General features: G+C 44.7%; 1 protein-coding gene and 1 long non-coding RNA gene across 2 annotated transcripts; both read left to right on the top strand.

Moving 5' to 3' along the window:
- Positions 1–8,404: 8,404 nt before the first annotated feature.
- LOC119130693 lies at positions 8,405–11,645 on the top strand. The gene is made up of 2 exons (XR_005099485.1): positions 8,405–9,106; positions 11,163–11,645. It is a non-coding gene; the product is annotated as an uncharacterized LOC119130693 (long non-coding RNA).
- Positions 11,646–15,709: 4,064 nt separating this feature from the next.
- Positions 15,710–18,403, top strand: topaz1 (testis and ovary specific PAZ domain containing 1). The gene is made up of 11 exons (XM_037264743.1): positions 15,710–15,886; positions 16,021–16,113; positions 16,182–16,285; positions 16,351–16,420; positions 16,501–16,672; positions 16,744–16,844; positions 16,958–17,123; positions 17,207–17,359; positions 17,495–17,698; positions 17,802–17,988; positions 18,056–18,403. The coding sequence occupies exons 1-11, from the start codon at positions 15,788–15,790 to the stop codon at positions 18,252–18,254; spliced, it is 1,548 nt and encodes a 515-aa protein (XP_037120638.1). The 5' UTR covers positions 15,710–15,787; the 3' UTR covers positions 18,255–18,403.
- Positions 18,404–19,300: the final 897 nt, after the last annotated feature.

The raw sequence follows: 19,300 nt of genomic DNA, 5'->3' as shown, positions 1-19,300 counted from the left end.
TAAGAATGGCGTCTCCACTCCACCTTGTGCAATGACACACTAGGAATGAGTTTTTTGAAGGCTGACAATAGACGAAAAAGATAATTACCAAGTTAGAGATTAAACCTAAGCTTATCTGCATAAACTTGGCTGTACAGTTTTAAGATAAGAGGCGAGAGATTAAATGAAAAGTTAATTTAATTCATTATCCTCCAGGATTTGAGTGTACAGTATGATCCCATTGCTTTAGGAAGAGCGCTTTTGCTATCTTTACTATTTTTTCTTCTTCTTTTACTTTCCCCCCCTCTCTCCCTGAATCTCATTAAATGTTAAAAGAGGTTTTATCTTATAGATTAAAAAAGTGGTACCCTTGAAAACCTCAAAAGCATCATCCAGTCACTTTTGCACACGGTATTAAATGGAAGAATTTAATGTGCTGGCACAAATCCATCAAACTGACTGTTAACAAACAAAATTAATGGTGTGCTTTATGCTCTGCGTTTAACCGAATGCAAATTATTTGATTTGATACATTCAACAGGAAAAGAAAACACTGTGGGAGGAGACCCATGCCTGTCTGTGTCCGCAAGGGGGCGTGCTCGTGTCCTCTATGTATGTATACTTCTTACACACTGGCTACTTTGTCCTTTATTTCTCAAACACCATTTTCCTCTCATACCACCTACTTGTGGTGGCACTTGGGCTATGGGATGACTGAGTGGCTGCTGAGTGCATCGTTCTTGCCGCACTCATACACACACCCACACACATAAATGATGTGTTTGTGTCCCCCTGACCACTCCGAATGGGAAAAAGTAAGGCATTGAAACTGCTGTGTACAGGAGAGTCTGTTTAGTGTCATCCAGTGACAACCAGGCCTTCATGGGTAATTCGATTTTTTTTTTATGAATATGATTTTCTGTAAAAAAAAATACGCATGATGCAGAGATTATCTTCTCACACATTGAGGATAAGCATGATAGAAAATAGATGCATGAATAATTCCTGTCTGCACATGTGCTAGAATTGTCACTGTTGCATTTTTTATATTGTGTTTGGAAAACCGCGTGTGCACTGAGTTCTTTGTTGGCCCAACAGTCAGTTCTCGTTAGATCTCAGCAGCCCGAACCGCACACTCGATAGTGCAGCTATCGCCATAAGCGTGTGTGTCAGGAGTTTTTGTGGGCATGGCCCAGTGCACTATGGGTAAAAAGAGTTACCAGGGCTGTGAGCGATACATACTGTAGACAGGGGGCGGCAGGGATGCAGAGTCTGTCTGGTTGCTAGGATACGCGGCTGGCGCCAAGAGTGGATATGATTTATAATGGCCGGGCTTCACTGTCTTGCTCTCTCCATTAGTTTCCTCCATCGTCTCCTCCCTCTCACTTTTCCATCCTTCGTGGTTTGTAGCCTCGGCCAATCTGCACGTCTATTATCTGGAGACTTCCTTCCGCTGTCGTTGGAGGCTAATATTATCGCTGATGCCCAAAGAAAGAAAATTCCCAGCAACTTCTATCTATTTTGCAATCACCATAAAACGCATTTTGAGTCCATTTCCGCCCCTCACCCTCCTACAGCCGCGCTCGTTCCGAGATGCAATTATATCGATTCAGCAACTTTTGTGCGTGCATGTACCAGAGTGCCGGTTCACATGACCATGCATGAGCTGCAGCCACATGAATGGATGATATTGATTTGTAGAGACTTGATCCATCTCGCGTTGTCCCCAGGGATATAATACAGTGTGAGGGAGACGACGAGGAAGTGGAGGGCCGAGGGCCATGTGAGGCGAAGGAACAAAAGCAACTATATAGAGTATGGATATTTATCACTAGATGGTGTTTGATGTAAATGTCGCGTTTAAGGTCCAATGTCAGCACCTACGCTATACATTCAGCAAAGGAAATAAAGTGGTGCCTTGACCTACAAATTTAATTTGCATCGTGACCACGCTTGTAACTAAAAACAAAACAGCATCCAAAAAAGTATTAATAAAAATAAAATGCAATCCAATTGTACTTTATAAAAACTTCCTCAGATCAACACTACTTTCGATACATTTTTCTCCGGAAGTTGCACTCTATCAACGCGTGCAGTATTAAATTACATTACCTTGCAGTATTTGACAACCATTTGTCTCTTTAAGTTGTGCTACAACCACAAGTGATCTAGCTGGACGTTCAAACAAGAGTGCCCATAACCCCCCCCCTCCCTTCTTCCCCCGACTCATCTCGGCCTGACTTCCAGTAAATGGAGGATAATTTTAGAGCGATAAAGAGCCCAGAGGATATCGAGGGAGCGAACACACACACACGCACAATAAGATGGTCCCTTATTCCCTATTGCACCTGCTGACCTCACGGGATCCACTGAGATCAGCTCGTGCTGAGTGTGCGGCTTCCACACCCACTCAAAACACACACACACACACACATGCATATACAGGAATGCATACACTTTGACTAATAGGCCTAATGTTTCCTGAAGAGGGCCCGGCACTGCATTAGCTACGGATGTGGGATTGATTTAGAAACTGAAAGCCTTCGAGTGTGTGTGTGAGTGTGTACTTGTGTGTGTGAATATGTTATACATTTCCTGGTGGATGCCATTTAGTGTTTACTCCCAAATCATGTGCACACTCACAGAAAGACATGCAAGCCACACATCAGTCGAGACCGCCACGATTATCCCTCATTTTCTTTCCACATTAGCGCAAAACATCTAATTGCAAAATATTAACAAGTTGAATTATTTCACAATTGTTAAATTGCCCGAGTTTCGCAATAACCCTCTTGTCGGGCTAATTAAAGACGTGTGACCCATAACATCAATTACACAGTTGCGAATCTACTGAGTACAAAGTCCTGCCTAATGGCAGATTAGGACACGACGTCAAGCTAGCACTTCATTTCGGTGGTCTGCAAATTCATTTAAAGTAGGTGGTAATTAGCAGATATGAGCCCTAAATTATATTAACACATGCTCACATCATAAAAATGTCCTTTATAAGAACAGTATACAAGAGTTAGGTTCAAATTGGTGTGATTTACACCCAGATTATCCAATAATTACAACAACAAAAATGTTGTCGTTGGTGGATTTCAATATTATTTTGATGTCATCACCACACTGAAAAAAAGTTGAATGTAAACCTGAAATAATAACAAAGTCAGCCCTTAATTGTTGTAATTGTATCATCTCAAATATTAGAAAATATAGACTTGGTCTACTGTTTCTTTGTCAGCAACCTTGTGATTATTCTAGAAAAATAATCAGTGTGTCACAGTCCTCACATGGCCTTGTGATGAACTTGGAGTGGATTTATGCTTTGTGATGTTTCCTTTGTCCACTTTGTGATAATTGTTGAACACTTGCGAATGCCATCTTGTTTTTGAGTCACCCTTATTTTTTTTCTTTTTACTATTTTAATAAACAGCCAAATGTAAGAATTCGCAAGAGAATGTCCTTGCGGGAACACGATGGAATAGTACAAGACAAATCGGAGGGTAAGGTTAAACGCTTTTGTCGCTTTGCCTTCGGATGGCTCCGGCGGGATAATCTTCATGTAGTGAGAAACAACCTTGAATAAAGATAAGTTGGCGAGGAAGACGTGGAAGAGGAACGGGTTAAAGAGTGTCGAGAGGCTGAGGTGGCCGCAGGGGGGGGAGGAGGAGAAGAAGAAGCACGGCAGACGTGGAGGAGGAGGGTGGGGAATTGATGGAGCAGAAAGCTAGGTTATTCCTGCTGTGTGTGTGTGTGTATGTGTGTGTGTGCACGCACGTGGGCATGAATGGCAGGCTTTGGCAGTAAATGAAACTGTTTATCAGATCAATATGGCCATCATCTCTCAGATGACTGTGGCCTCTGCTGAGGAACAATAATAAATCACAGGCAAATATGGAGGACGATCCATACGCGGGTCTGCCAGGCCCGAACTGTCGAGTCTGCAGTCTTTATCTCTGTGCTTTGGCGCTAAAGCAAACACAGACACCTCCCCTCAAAACGCATATTGCACACAGTCATGTATGTGAAATAGATCATGAGAAACGTCGGAACTTCAGTTTCTTCACAGGCGAGCTCCCGCACTGAATAATGTAGCCCACCGATATCAGCCAGAAGAGTCGGCAAACCAAAATAGCGTCACCAGCGCTGATAAATATAGAAGGTAATTAAATCAGCAGCAGGAGAGAGACGGAGAAAAGCCAGGAAAGAGCCAAGGTCTGTTTTCAAGGAGGATGGCACCCTAAGTTCACAAAATAGGGCGACATTTTTATTTTCACCTGTTTTTAAGTTTATATATGATGGCTACAAATTGGTATTAACTTTTTGTTCTTGTAGTTGCTCCGGTGCTAAGGCCTTGGCGGAGGTCTGCCTTTGATTGGAATAAACTTATCAGGGGTGAGTTGAAGATTCTAGATTTGTGTAATGCCTTGGTGGAGGATTCTTTTTCATTTCCAGCCTTTGTCTGTTTTTTTTTTTTTCTTCTTCTTCTGTGTGTGCTCCAATGCAGGCATCGTGAGTCAGCAGTATTTCATCCGCTTATCCTGAAGAGACTGGAGCACGTGAACGCCGTGGATGCGCTTCGTCCTCACTCACCCTGGTCTATCTGCCCTTTTTTCCTCAATACGTTTTCGGGGACCTCCAACATATGGATGAATGGATGGAAGGTCCCGCCGGGAGGCGGAGGTGAGAGGTTTTTATTGGAGGGAGGGGAGGGGCAGGGCGGCGGGGTAAGTCGGCCACCATCTTGACATGGTCTCCTTTGGGAGCGTGTGTCAAATTGTTAAGAGAAAGTGACAGTCCAACACAAAGATGAATTTTAACACGTGTAGGTCGCCTTTTCTCGACACACTTTGTCCTGCTCTCTCTTTCGCTCTTTGTCTTTTCCCTGAACTACCTCTTCCTCCATCACACCCACGCAGACAATGGCATCTTGTCTATCGTCTGCTTGACGCACAAAGGCGCAAAAACACATTTGTGCTCACACACTGCTGTAAAGGCAATCAGTCATACAAGCGTGACCGACGTGTATTTCTGTAACGTGCACAAAAGGCTCCTCGCATTTTTTATTTTTTTTCCCCTCCCGCTCGCATTGTCTGCCTTTTTCACACACAAACACACGCACGTATACGCACGGCGCCGCACTACTCTCTGTCTTGGAATTTTACATTTTGATGAAGGAGGAAGCGCGTCGTCCAATCAGAGCGGAGGAAGGCGGGAGAGACCATCGTCATGCAGACAGCAGGGACGACTCCGGGGCATCGGCGCCAGCGTCACAAGGGCTCCGCCGGTCCGGCCCGCTCCCCCGCATCCCCTCTAGGCGGGTGGTATGATCCGACAGGCTGGATAAGAACCCCTCCTCTCTGTCTCCCCCTCTCCTGTCAGTGCAAGGGTGTAGCTGCTGATCCTATACACCATAGCAGAGAGAGCGAGAGCGGCAAGAGGAGCCACGTCAGGTGTCACCGCTCCGCCACCCCGACTTGAGCGCCGCCGCGTCAAGGCCAGGTGAGTCCGAACACACGCTTACACTGACACGTGCCTTTGCCGACCACATGTCATCCCAATGAAATAAACACATGTACATGATACAGGTGTGCAGGTACCAGTGGGCTCCAGGATGTCATGCTTGTCACCTGCAAAGTGCGCATGAGAGTACGATTGGTGTCATCTACACATGTGTGGACACGCATGTGTAGAGAGTATATGTTGTGTGCGTGTCTGTACGCACACCATCTCTTCCAGTATGGTGGTGAGAGACAAAGGGTCCCCTCAGTTTGACGCTGTGCACGCAGCCGCCGCTGGGTGGGAAACTTCCCCCCCGTCACCAACCACCAGTTATGACAACGGAAGGGAGGGTGGGTGAGAAGAAAGAAGTCAAACAGGGTCTTCACGATATAACCCCCCTTCCCCTCGATTCCCCAATCTTAATTGCCGCCCAACACTCCTGACTCATGGTGATAGGAGGACACGCTCACAGGAGATGGTGAGGATGATGATGATGATGGCGGTGTAGGTATAGATGGGGTGGGGGTTGGGGCGTGGGGGCGGGGGGAGTGCACTCTGAGGACACGCGGGTTGGTTTGTCGGTCATGACAGGAGGACGACTGTCATGTTTGATAGACATACCAGAGTGAATGTGATTAAATACACAGGTCAAAGAAAGCGAAGAGGATTGGGGTGGTCATCTGCCACGCACATGACTAAGTGCGAGCGCGTGTGAATACGCGCGAGTGCAACCGTGGAACGAAAGAATGGCAGCGTGATGCGCTGAACCGGCGACCATCGCTGACCCAGACAAAGGGCGGCGATCATATGTGCGGCGGTCTCATGGCGGGAGGAGGAGGGGGGGGTGTATGATGAACAACCACATGTATGGAGGGCGGCACGCGCACAACATGTGATCCTCACGTCTGGGTTCGGAAAGATGCCATGTGCGCATTGCGCCGCTGCTCCCCCACCCCCCCTCCACCCCCACTCACTCGCTCTTTACCAGACGCCCTTATTCAACCTGCCACCGTTTTCACCGTCCTTTTCGCCAATGCACACCTCATTGATCCTTCGCCTTAACCTCCCCTGTTATATTCTATTACATCACCCCCCCCCCCCTTTTTTTTTGTGTGTCAACCACGAGATGAGATGTGATCTTATCCTTAAGTGGCCTTTTTCAAGTCCGGCCCATGTGATGGAGGATATCAGGGCATCTCTTCAAAAAAATGGGGGGGCAGTTTCTAGTAAGGGTCACTCGGACCTTTTTTTTTTAATGAGGTAATAACGAGCATCTTTCCCATCATCGTTTTGCCCGACATCATAAATTTGAACAAAGACGTCGGTTGTCAATCATCTGAAATGGCGTCTCCGATGCTACGTATTGATCTGAGCGGACGTTTATTACCTTCTATAGTGTGTGTGTGAGATTTACCCTTTTCCACGAGGGTCATTTACAATCTTGCAGGCTCTTTGTGTTAAAAACGCAGGCCCTCGAACAAGCTGTACATTTCTCGTGATGCCTTTTCCTCCCCCCCCCCCCTTTCCATATGTGAATGCTGTCAAGCTGTAGGGCGTGCCCCCCTACCCTCTTTCCCTCTCAGCCCCTCTCGCCCCCACGTTGCATATATACATATCTCGCCAAGTGGAGTTCACGCTTGGCTGCACGCCGGCCGTACGAACGAAACACAATCTGTGTTTTTTGACGTCCGGGCTGGCGAGCATCATTTTTTTTGCTGAAACTGTGATGCGTGGTTGCGGAAACGTCAATTTAATTAAGTGAAAATTCCAGAGCCGGCGTGCAAAATGGCTGCCGAGCAGACACGCTGCCTGTGATGGCCGACGAGTGCGTAGGTCTGAGGGTGATGCGTGTGCATATGTTGCTGCTGTGGGTAGATTTGTGCCAAGCGTAATCCTGCTTTTTGTGTGTGTGTGTGGTGGGCAGCCTCCGCTAATCCATAATTACCAACATCGACGTACCCAACCTAGAATGTAAGAGTCATTATGGCGGAACAATCGTCGATTGTTTCCCGTCGAAATCATGAAAAGACACATTTAGTCGCCGAGATAAAGCGCACATTTGCATATTTGTCAGCGACCCGTCTTCAAAAAGCTGATTTTGTTGTTTCTTTGCAGTTGTTTGCTTCGCCAACCCGACCGGCCCGTGCGGCCCGCCCAGCCGGGCCTTGTCTGCCCTACCCTGCCCTGCCCAGCTGGCATCCTGCAGGAGTCATCAGGGTTAGTGCTCAGCTGGCACCCCTCGGTGGGCGAATCAGCAAGGCAGGAACTTGTAAATTTATAGATGTGCACTCAAACACGAGGCCAAACGATCCATCTTGCGTCAGAAAAAGAAGGGTGGGGTGCATTAGCTTTAAAACACATCAGTCACCATTGACAATAGTAAGCGATTTTTTTTTTTAATTATTACACTGACAAAAATCATTCTTCATCGCCTCTTATTACAATTTCTACGTTTTCCTCCGAAAGTCTTCATACATGTTTGGATCAGCTGCTTATAATACAGCAAGTTTGAGCGTTTTGCGCAGTTCGTTGAGATGCTGCAGGAAAAAAAAAAAGAGACAAAAGCTTCAACTAAATGACTGTCGGTCTTATCGGGACCGCGTGGGCGTGTGTGCGCGCGTGCGTGAGGGAAAGCGTGCGTGGACCACCAACAGGCTCGCGCGTTCAAATCCCTGCCCTTGTGTCTAATGCATCCGTCCGCCTCAAAGTGTTCCGTCGCAAGCCGCTCAATGCATTAATGCGTTACACCAACACTTTCGTTGAGTCGTCCGGGTTTCCATTTGAAAATTTTACACGGAGTAAAATATTGAATGACAATTGAAAGCACCAAATAAATGCTTTTGTTAAATTACTTGCACGCTTCTGGAGTGTTTGCTTCCTTTAAAAAAAAAAAAGGCCCTTTTTCTAAAGCGAGTTAAAAATAACACTTTAAAGGAGAACGCCATCATCTTGATTTTATTGATGTTCTCAACGGAATTTGAGGACACGAACTCGAATGCGGCGTCTTTGTGTACCTGCCGTTTAGCCTCCGGTTAATGAGGAAATGAATGCGTGTTATCACACGGATCCGTAATAAACGGACACAAAATGCCGTTGTTGCTATTTATGTGCTCGCTGACATTAAACAACCTTCCGGCGTTTTTGCTCCATTTAAACGGTGTCATAATCCGGGTTTTCTGTATTACTGTAATTTCACCCCACTTGAAGATGGTGCAAAATCCGTCTTGAGTGAATATTGCGGAGGTCTGCGGCTTCCAGGGTGGGGAGGATGCTCGCCTACCCGCTTGGCTTCCATCCCGAGCGCAGACAACAGACGTCGTCATTTTCCAACTCAATTTACAGATGCATTAGGAGATGCTGAGGCGCAGCCATATCTATCGCTCAAATGCAATCAGGCCTCCTTTGTGCTTTAAGAGGAAATTGAGGGTGCCGTCGTCATCGACTTTCTTTCCCACTTCGCTCTCATGTGGGCTTTTTTTTTTTTTCTTCTGCCAATATAACATACACAACCGCATACGCACTCTTTAATGATTGCTCTTGTTTCCCTTTTAGGCTGCATTAAAAACGCAAAGATGGATGTCGAATATCAGCTTTTAAAGATTTGTCTCATAGATTGACTAAGGTGAGTTCGATGGACATTTCAACCATTGCTGGCCGACTTATTTATTGTAAATTGATGGAAAAATAGGATGAAGCAGTTTGTCATTCTGAAACTAATTTTAAGTCTGGCAATATCTTGTTGGTATTTTTTACACCATATTATGTGGATTTAAGATAGAAATTAAGTACCAAGTAATCTTGATGAGGATTACCGCATACATCCAACATCTTTAATGTGGCCGGCGGACCCTCGGCTATACGTGCGATTAAATGAGCTTGAATAAAAAAAATGAAAGCGAGGGAGGACGAGACCGGCAGTAGGAAGGCAGACAAAAGAAAGGATGGGGGGGTGGGTGTAAACCGCAGAAAAATGGCAGAACAGGACGGGGAAGAAAGGAGTTGTTCAGAAAATGAAATAGGTGCCTTTTGAAAAGACGCCACCTGTTATTGTCACCTCCGGGAGTCTGACTATCCGCTATACCTTTCATTTGTCTTTGTTCTGTGGAAATTGCTACAGATCACAGAACATCCTCTTTTTCACCCTCATTTTGTCCCCTCTATCAGCCATTTCTTCTATCCCCTCCTCCTCTTCTGCATTATATTTGATCTTTTCCCTCCAAAAATCAAATTGTTCTCCGTTTTTACTTCACGGAGCCCTCAGTTCGTATGTGTAGGATCCGTTCAGGTAGAGGAGGTGTCTCGCTGCATGTGGACGTTATCTGGATAGCAGAGGCCGGCTGCCATAGCAACCATATGATGAGGCAGGCAGGGATATTTAAAGGAATTCAGCTGCTGCTCGCCTTGCTGTCTGCTTCACACACACATACGGACAAAGAAATGCACTCAAATGCGTGTTGAAAATCAATATCATCTTTCGTATCATAAAGCCTGAGTTATGGAATCATATCATAATTACCCAGGTTTATTCAGCCCTCCTACCAAGAGCAATCATATTTTTTTTTTGATCCGCCATTCCTCCCTATTTATCCTTCAAGCAAAATCTTTTCCCCCTGTAGTGCTAATTAAATTAATCAGATTTATTTTACAGGGCCCTTAATCAACACTGTCGTCTGCCGTCAGTGTTTAAATACACACATACACACACGCCTGAAATTAGCTATAAGGCACTTTTATGAAAAAATTTAAAGCGTGAAAGACTTTTTAGCACCCTTAAAATCAGCAGGAGGCTCCAGTTGAAATTTTAAGAATATTTCAATAAATGCAAAAATGATTTTTTCCTCCCCCATTGCACATTCTGATCTTTTCATTGGGCTTTATTGTTCACTTTTATAATAGTCCTTAATGTGTTCATAATAGTGCCTTTTGAAAAATAGTGTAAAAATCTAAATTTAGATTATAAAGCCGTCAAAGGACAACAAAACGACACTTGTATACATTATGGGAATTTACAGCTAATGCAATCAGCATCAAACATGCTTGGATCAATTTGCTGATCGTAAATATCGTGCGACTTTCAACCTCACGCGTGATAATTAACCCTATTCAACCTATTGATGGCTGCAAGAAAACAAACAGCACCCGGGCGTGTTGTGGACACGATAGCCACATCAGCTAAATGCCTCGAATTGCATTTGATCACTGCTCCGGGCTAGTGCCTAATTCCTGCCTTTTATTCCTCTTTTTACCGTCGGCGCCATTCAACATTTAAATGAGATTGTAAGTGTAGGCAAGTGTAAGCAGGTCCAATGCCTGTGAGAGCGGGCGGCGAAGATGAAAGTGCTTCACGGAATCAAAATGAACGGTGACCTCTTGTAACACTCCCCTGCTCTTTATCCCATTCTAATCCCAGCTCATTTCATATGCTAAGTAAAAGCTTATATCTCGCTCACATTCGCACACACACACACACGAACACACACCTCTCGTCGGTGTGATTATAAAATTTGCATAGAGGATGTTTGCAAGTGGAGAGAGGTTTGCAAGTGGCCTGTCAGGTGCAGAGAAGTTTAGCAAAGGCTCCCAATTTCTGACAAAAATCCAACTAAAAAAAAAAAAAAGTTCCCTCGAGTGTCTGTTTTTACGCCTCATCTTCTCATTTGCATGTTCTCTTCTCACAGCTGTCATTCGAGAAGTGCAGACCAGGGGAGAGCGGGAAGAGTAGACTGCGGCCCCCCAAAGGAGAAGCAATGAGATGTAACCGTTCCTCTTCTCCCTAATGGGAAGAGGATTTCTCCACCATTTCAGCACCATCTGCCGGCTCGGTGGGGCGGGACAGCTGGTGTTGTGAATCAGGCCGCCACATTCCAGGGAACGGCTACTTCCCAACACCAGGGTCTCTCCTTTACCATTCGCACGCTTCACCTCCATGAGCTCAAAAATACATGAATGATTTGGAGACAAAAGATATTCTCTACCCACAGCCTTATGTAAGAGATTTCATGTCAGATAATAAGATTATTTGTGATGAATGTGGTGTCTAGTTTAGCTATTTCAAAATCATGGGAAAACTGTTTGATGGGCTTAAATCAAGCCAACACTAGCTATCTTGAGAATATGATTTCTGTGTGAGAGAGACTAAGTTAATAAAGGAAAATAAACAATTTTGTGTGCAGTTTTTTATTGTTTAGTCGTCCCAGGTTGTCAAAATAGGTAAACTGGAGCATAAAAAGGCAAAACAAAATCTGTGCTTTTGGACTGTACAGGAGTAGTATCAGTCCATATATAATAAAGTATGAAATGTGCAAAGTGTGTAGTTTTGGCCATCTCTTGGAAAATGTTATCGTTCGGTACACAAAATCTAATTGTCAGGCGTCAACCCATTGCGCATGCGCTGTGCGGCCACACCTGCGGTTCGACTCCGCCCAAAATGGCCGTCCTGCGTTAATCAACACACACTACTGGCGGTACCGTTGAACCGAACACAGTACTTCAACAAAAAGGTTATTCTATAATGATTCCATCCTCGAAAAAGGGAACCAGGTTGAAAGATCTCACCTCTTTCAATCCGGTTTCGCGACAAATACTGAGAGCCCAACAAAACCTGTCAGAGGATGGAGGTGACAGGACGTTCTTCCGAACGAATCCGATCGCCAATCCGCTCAGAGCGGACACCAGTACCCGAAGCATTTGTGTCAACAGTGGGGAGTGCACAAGTGACCCCGGTGCTTTCCAAGGGACGTCGGTGGAATTGGTGCCCTGGCGGCGTGGTTGTATTACAGGCGAGTATTCCGAGCAAGCGTGCAGAATTCTTTGCAGCTCCGGGGCTGGTGTTTGCGTGGGTTCACAGACTGCCCACCTTGCAAACCTTAAATGTAGGCCATCGCTTAAACTTGTTGCCAAAGTGAAAACGAAATAAGATCATCAGGAAGCGTAAAGTGGTTCTGGCCCGAGCTGGTGAATCGCAGCAAGGCCACTTCGCCTTGCTGTGGTCCTAAATTAGCACGTTCGGGACAACCAAAATCGCCACGTAAGGCGCTTTATAACTTTGTTGTTCGCTTTAATTTCATTAAATTCATCCCAAGAGTTTTTGAATTAATGTTTGGGCCATGAAATGTCAAAAGTTGAGTATTTTTTCATGCGTTTTCAAGCCGATTGTAAGAAATGAGGGGATGCTAAGCTAACACGCTTCGTTTTAACGTTTTTATTTGTGTGGCCTGGCATTAATGGAGTTGTTAGAACAGTATGGAAATTAAAATTTCAAATTATTTTCTTGACTAGGAAATCTAGCAAAAATATTATTTATGACCTCAACCAGTGTTAAAAAGCAACCTTAGTTTAGACATTTGCAACACAATGTGATGCACGCTCAAGTTTTTTTTTTCTTTTTTAAGATCAACACTCCCTTCAAACCATCACCAATATATTAAGAAACCTAAAATTAACCATGTCTTTGTGAAGAGCTGAGCTGCACAACGTTTCTGGGTGCGTTCTATTTCTAAGCAGATGTTACTGTCAAACTGATGCACTGAAGCAATACTGAATGACAAAATTTTTGTCGTTATACCTTCAGGCCGCTCTTTTTTGTATGTCTAATAAAAAAACAGTTGAGGAAAAACAATCCCCTAGAATTTGAAGTTGGCATATAAACTGGTGATAAAATTGCCAAGCTTTGCTGCACAGATTAGTTTGAAAAGACCATTTTTAAATCTCAGTCCGTGCAACTTTCTGTTTTCACTTACAGATTTGAATCCAACCTCTACCTCCATTGCTGGTTCAGAAGGCGCGACGAGAAGAATAATTAAATCCTCTGGCTGTGGCCCATGTGGTGACTGTAAAATAATTTCTCCTCAGACGAGGACACTGATTATGCAAGAGCAAAAAAAACTGGCCCCTCACCCAGAACCGCAGAAAGCCACTCAGGTAGTTAAGGAAGCCCTCCATGCTACAGTCAACCTTTGTGATGTAGTCCTAAATTCTGATCCAAGGTGCTACCATTGTGGCTTTGTGCTACCTGACGATCTCAAGACCAAGACTGTGCATTGCTTTAAACAGGAAATGAGAGCTGGATTGCAGATCAGGCCACGTTGCTTTGGCCTCCAGAAACATGGAAATGATGAGCACCCAAATGGTACGTCAGGTGCAAGTATGCAAAAGGATGAGGAAGTAAGAGGCAGTCCTGAAACGTGCACGATGCCAGACGAGACACCGGAATTGTTAGACGATGGACCAGTGTCCTTCACCTGCCAGCGAGTGAGGGTCTTTGTTTGGGAAAAAAAAGATTCTTGTGCACGCACTTACATAACCCGGCACAGCAGGCAGTTCTTTGTGAATAGAATCATGAACCTGGACAACGGCATGAATGATTCTGAACCAACACAAGTATTCCCATCGGTTTTCTTTACTCCAAGAGAACGTTCACCCTCTTTTAGCCTTGGTGGTGCTGAAAAGAATGGAATTGATAACGGGCCTTTGGAAGAAACTGGAAAAAACAACGAGGGGCAAGGTGCGTCGGAGCAACTGGAACAGACCATGAATGCCGAATGTTCGCCTGGGACCGCCGAATCCAGCTCTTCCCCGTGCAGTTTTGATCGTGATGATGAAGATGATGATGATGAAGTCTTCAACGGTGAGAGTCGGTCAGCTTCAGATAGTGACCCAGGACCAAGTTCATCTGAGCCAGCAGAGTCTTCAACTGAGATCGGAGCAAGCGCTGACACTCAGCCGTGCGTTTTGGACGAGTTCACCGCATATCAACTTGATGTCCTACTCGTTAATGTAAACCAAGATGACTCCGAGCTCTTCGGCGACCTGCCCCAGGAGAGTCTCCTAAAACTGGGTCCCGACAGAGTTCTCCAAGACCCAAAGACTTTGACCACATACGGAGAGTCGCAGCCTCGCACGCAAAGGTAAAGCTCCATATTTGACAACATCTCCCAGTTGCCAAAGGCTTATTATCACAACATGTTGTACTATATTACTTGTGTTTCAGTTGGACCCCAGTTAATATAAATCTTCTGTGCGACAGTCCAGACAACGGTATGGCCAATTTAAGGACCTCGCTGAAACTTATAATGACGTGCCACTCGGCAAGAAATTGTTTTTGTGTTAAAACACACCAGAGGCAATCTCCAAGCGTGACAGAGATTTGTTTTTGAGAAAGAACCTCAAGTGTTGGAATTATAATTACACTTCTGAATTTTGCAGAGGAAAGCCCCAGCAGACCCTGGAGGCCACAAAAGAGCACTGTCTCCCCCAAACGGCAAAAGATTGTATTCGGCGAAGAATACGGCACCAAACCAATGGTAACGAAGCGAAACTAATGAACGCTTAATTACAATTTTAATGTTACCGCCTGTGTTATTGAACAGGATACATCTTACGGCAGCAGGAATTTTCAACGCGCCGGCATCCAGGAAAGGTATATTATCACGTATTTCAATCCGAGGGGCTCCAGTTTTGCATTGATTGTCCTTTTCGAGCAGGGATGCATGTAACGCATTCTCTTCATTTTGGACAGCGAGAAACGGTGAGTGGAATGTCGAGAAGCGCGGCACTTTTAGGAATTAAGTGCCGACTTTTGAACGCTTGCTCGGCCGCTCTTTTCTACAGATCCACCCACGCAGCACCCCACAAACAAGGCGGATCCTAGGTGTTATAAAAATAATTCAGTAAGTAGTGCGAAGGTTCAACCCTTCCAGATTATGGATGTATTTAAATTTGATCATACTTTGGTAAATATTTCTGAGCAAATTTGGTAAAACAAAGCTTCCTTTGTAATTCATTCAAGCGGGGACCAAAATAGTAATGTAACAGAACTAATTGTGTCCAACATTCAGTACTGTAGGCTGTTCTTCAATGAATCCGACTCCTGTACCTACAAGGTATGCCGCTTTCTGCATGTGCCTTTGGAGGGCGACGAGAAGGTAAACTTAGTACGGTAGAACCTTTGAATTTTTTTTTCTCTCCTCCGTCATAGAAATGCAAAGATGCTCGAGTTATTTGGTAGTCAACACCACCCTCTGCTGTACTTGAAATGTAAAGCCTAGACTGGATGGAGATTTTTCTATTTTTTTTTCTCCATTCCAGTTCTGTATCAACATGGTGGAGCGCTTCACCCTAAATCCAGCGTGCCTCCAGAGAGCAGGTCCAACTTCAAATGTCTCCTGTACACCTGCACAGTCTCTTGAACTCCGATGCTTCACTTCACGCGTTGATCCTTCACCATTGTCCCCGTTTTGTTGTTTTTCCAGGAGCTTTGTTCATAAACTACTACCAGGACAATCCCCCGGGATTATTTTTCTCCATGCCTGTCTTTCTCTCACTCCTCTGGGCTCATCTGAAAGCAGGCATCGTGCCTGATGTTCTTTCAGTGCTCAGTGTCAGCTTGGCTCACAAGATCGTGGTGAGTTTGCGTTCCGCGGCACTACTCTGTAATGTGTCATATCGGCCAGCAGGTGGCAGAAAATGATGCTATTTGGGGAGGTCACCTCAGTTTCTCATAATCTTGGGAGAAATTGTTTCTCTCGCTTTTCTTAGCCTACTCATGAATTCCTGCTCGCCCTTTTCACCTTTGTAAGAGAGAAAAGCTTCACAAGCGTTGTCCCTCGCCTCCTGCTGCTAACTTACAAGGTAAATGAACACCTCCATACTTCACCTGCGTATGTACGTCTGTTATAAGAATTTTCATCCACCGACAGATGGCCAGTGAACGTTTAATGCTGAGCTTGGATTGCTTCGATGTTGTTAAAAACACTCCTGAATTCCAGAAGCTGATACATTCAGATGCGTCTGCCAATCTTAGGTGGGTTGGTTTTGATTCATAAGAAAAGTACCCTCGCTCACTGATTGTCTCCTTTCTTCTCAAAGATTTTATATGACCAGCAGTGTGCCCGTTTCAGACTCCTTGAACTTGGCCTGTGTTATGGTGGAGATGGAGGTGAGCCACTGCTTTTCAAACACCTATCGAGCTGTTTATTCCGCGCGCAGCTTGCCGATTGACATTGTCGTGTTTGCCAGCTTTGTGTTAAGCAAGCGGACTGGTGCTGTCTGGCGAAAGCCTTTAGCTGCATTTGCACACCCCACCAACATCCCAGCCAACTGGAGCGCATCAGCGGCTACGTCGCTGTCGCTCTTCTGTCGGAGACCAAAGACAAGATGTCGGTGCCGTTTGCGGCTTTCGCTGAGACAAGTAAGAATTTATTTAAAAAAAAAAAAACCAATTGAAAAAACTAGCAACATTTCTACATTCCTCCAATGTAGTTTGCCCCAACGGAGTTCCAGACTGCCTGTTGATGGGTTTCACTGGCCGAATTGGAGTCTCTCTCATGCTAAGATACCATAAAACTCAACAGTGGGCCAAGGTAAGAACACCTAAATATATATTTTTTTAATATTGCTGCATCATATTGTGCAGTGTTTTCCTCCTACTATTGATCCAAGGCACAAAAGCTTAACTGTAGCTTTTGCACATTAGGGTCGGAAGGTAGTGGAGGTGCTGACCCAATTCAAGATCAACTACTCCATGCAGAAGGGTTTGTTTGAGAATGAGAACGGTCAGTCACGCTGCCACCTGATCACCTTGGCAACAGAGATCTTCCTCCTCAGTGGCAGCCTGGAAGGAGCCCTCCAAACTCTCCGAGGTATCGTTCAGTTAGAGCCCAGGGCGTCCCTGAGACTTGTTCTGGTGGTGATGTTGGGACAAATTTTGTTTCTGTGACTACAGAGAACAAATGGTTTGTGAGTTGCAATATGTGGCCGTGTGAGCATCCGGACTTGGAGAATAGAAGCCGTGTGCTCGTCCATCTGGCTGAGAAAGCCTCGCAAAGAGACGCCTTGGAGGTCTTGTGTAATCTCCCAGGAATACAAGAACCCAATGGTGAGAAGAACATGCATAAGGGTTTTATTAATCTTCATTCAATTCAGTTACAGGTGATGCTTATGCTCATCTGGTTTATTTTGGGTCAAATCAAATGGATGTAATGTCTGTGTGGATGTCTTTCTTTCTCCCCAGATCAGGTTGATATCTCCAGGTACACCCCCCTGTTTAATGCTCACCTGAAAGTGTGCGTGGACAGACTAATGCTTTCCGTAGCTGCGGACTCGGTGGACTTGATGCTTTCTCAAAAGGTACCAGTAGAGGATGCTGTGCTGCAGGCGCTTTTGCACAAGCTGGGGAAACAAAACCTCTGGCTACGTGCGCGCAAGATCTTCAGTCGTAAGTAGAATATGAAAATGTCCCACAATGACACACGGTTGCATTTTTTTTTTTTAAAAAATATATCTACGATGCTTGACTAACCTATATGTGTACCCATAAGACTCTCAAACCGCTGGCTATTACCCAGCCGTATCGGCCCCCGCTGGGTTCATGGCGCTGACTGTTCCTAGTCGACTGGGGGAGGTGGAACTCGCGCTCACGTTTGAGATGTTAATTACTGTCAATGCTTCAGTCATTCTCCCTATTTCTGAGAAGACACCCGCCACCCTCAGCATCACCCTAAAAAGGTAACACCTTATATATAGATGCATGTGGCCGCATGGTTCCTGTTAGGACTTGTTTTTCTCCCACCAGGATTCAAGAGAGCGAGAGCGAGTACCTCTCAGCCGGGAGCCGTCTGCTCTCAGCGGCGCTCATCCCCCAACCCAAACTGGAGGTCCACTATACTGCTGTGAACTCCTCACAAGAACAAGTCTTCACGCTTAGCGTTGCCTCGGCCCAACGCTGGCTGCGAAGCAATCATATGTGGGCGAACGACGTGTGGACTAGTTAGTTTCTTAAGGAAGTTTAAAGAGAGTTAAAAAAATGGTTAAAGACTAGAGTAGGTGATTGTATTAGTGATGGATAATTATTGTACGTTCAAATACTGTTACTGTATATTTTTGTTCAGTGTTTTTATTAAATGTTCTCAATGTTCTGTTACACAAGTTTTCTTTCTGGTTCTTTTCTTTTGTCTAAAAGTGTTAGATAATTGTTGCTCAACACTTGAAAGTAACAATTACATCTAAAGGAGCAAAATAACGTTAAGATCTGTTACTTAAACACAATTTGTCCCACTCAAGATTTGAACAGTTTAGTGGCAGGAACAGCATGCTTTTTTTTTTTTTGTGTGCGTTACCTCAGGGCAAGTCATCACAGACCTTCCACGTGGTTTAAGATAGACGACTGCTTTCTAATGTGATTTCACATTAACATTGGGAAGGGTCATATGATGCTGTGTAAATAGTAAGACTACTTAGTAGAGTAGTTGACGGAACAAATTGTATAAGTACCTCCCTTTACAGCGATGAGTCCTCTTTTTGTTTTCAAGAAAGGTCATTGCATTGCATGTACAGTAGTATGGAGATGATTGCAAGAGAAAGCTCTATGGCGTAGTCCATCAGGTGGAATGTTTTGCCACTTTGGCATATCAGCATAACCCCTGGCCTGTTCCAAAGCCTCGCACAAATCCATTTGACTGAAATCCTTGAGGTGATGTTGTAAATCACCCCACTGTTGTCATCTTAGGGGCCTCTGGGCCTAAGAAGCCGCTGTTTTCGTCATTTAGACCACAAATTAGTGGACCAATATTTCGCATAGGACCAATGTTTAATGAAGAGAATTTATAAATGAAAATTGAAAACAGAATTAAAAAAGAAGCACGTGATTGAGGTGATGTTTACCCCCCTGTGAAATAAATTCTGAAGTGAAAATTATTTAAAAGAAAATTATTAGTATTCGATTAGCAAAAATAAAAATACTGGCAACAAAATACAATTTTAGCAAATGTTAATAGCAAGTCAATAATTTGCTTTACGTTTAAGAGGCAGTAGGCCTTTT

Source organism: Syngnathus acus, chromosome 11 (assembly GCF_901709675.1).
Source record: "Syngnathus acus chromosome 11, fSynAcu1.2, whole genome shotgun sequence".
NCBI lineage: Eukaryota > Metazoa > Chordata > Actinopteri > Syngnathiformes > Syngnathidae > Syngnathus > Syngnathus acus.
This window is presented reverse-complemented; position numbering and strand designations above follow the sequence as displayed.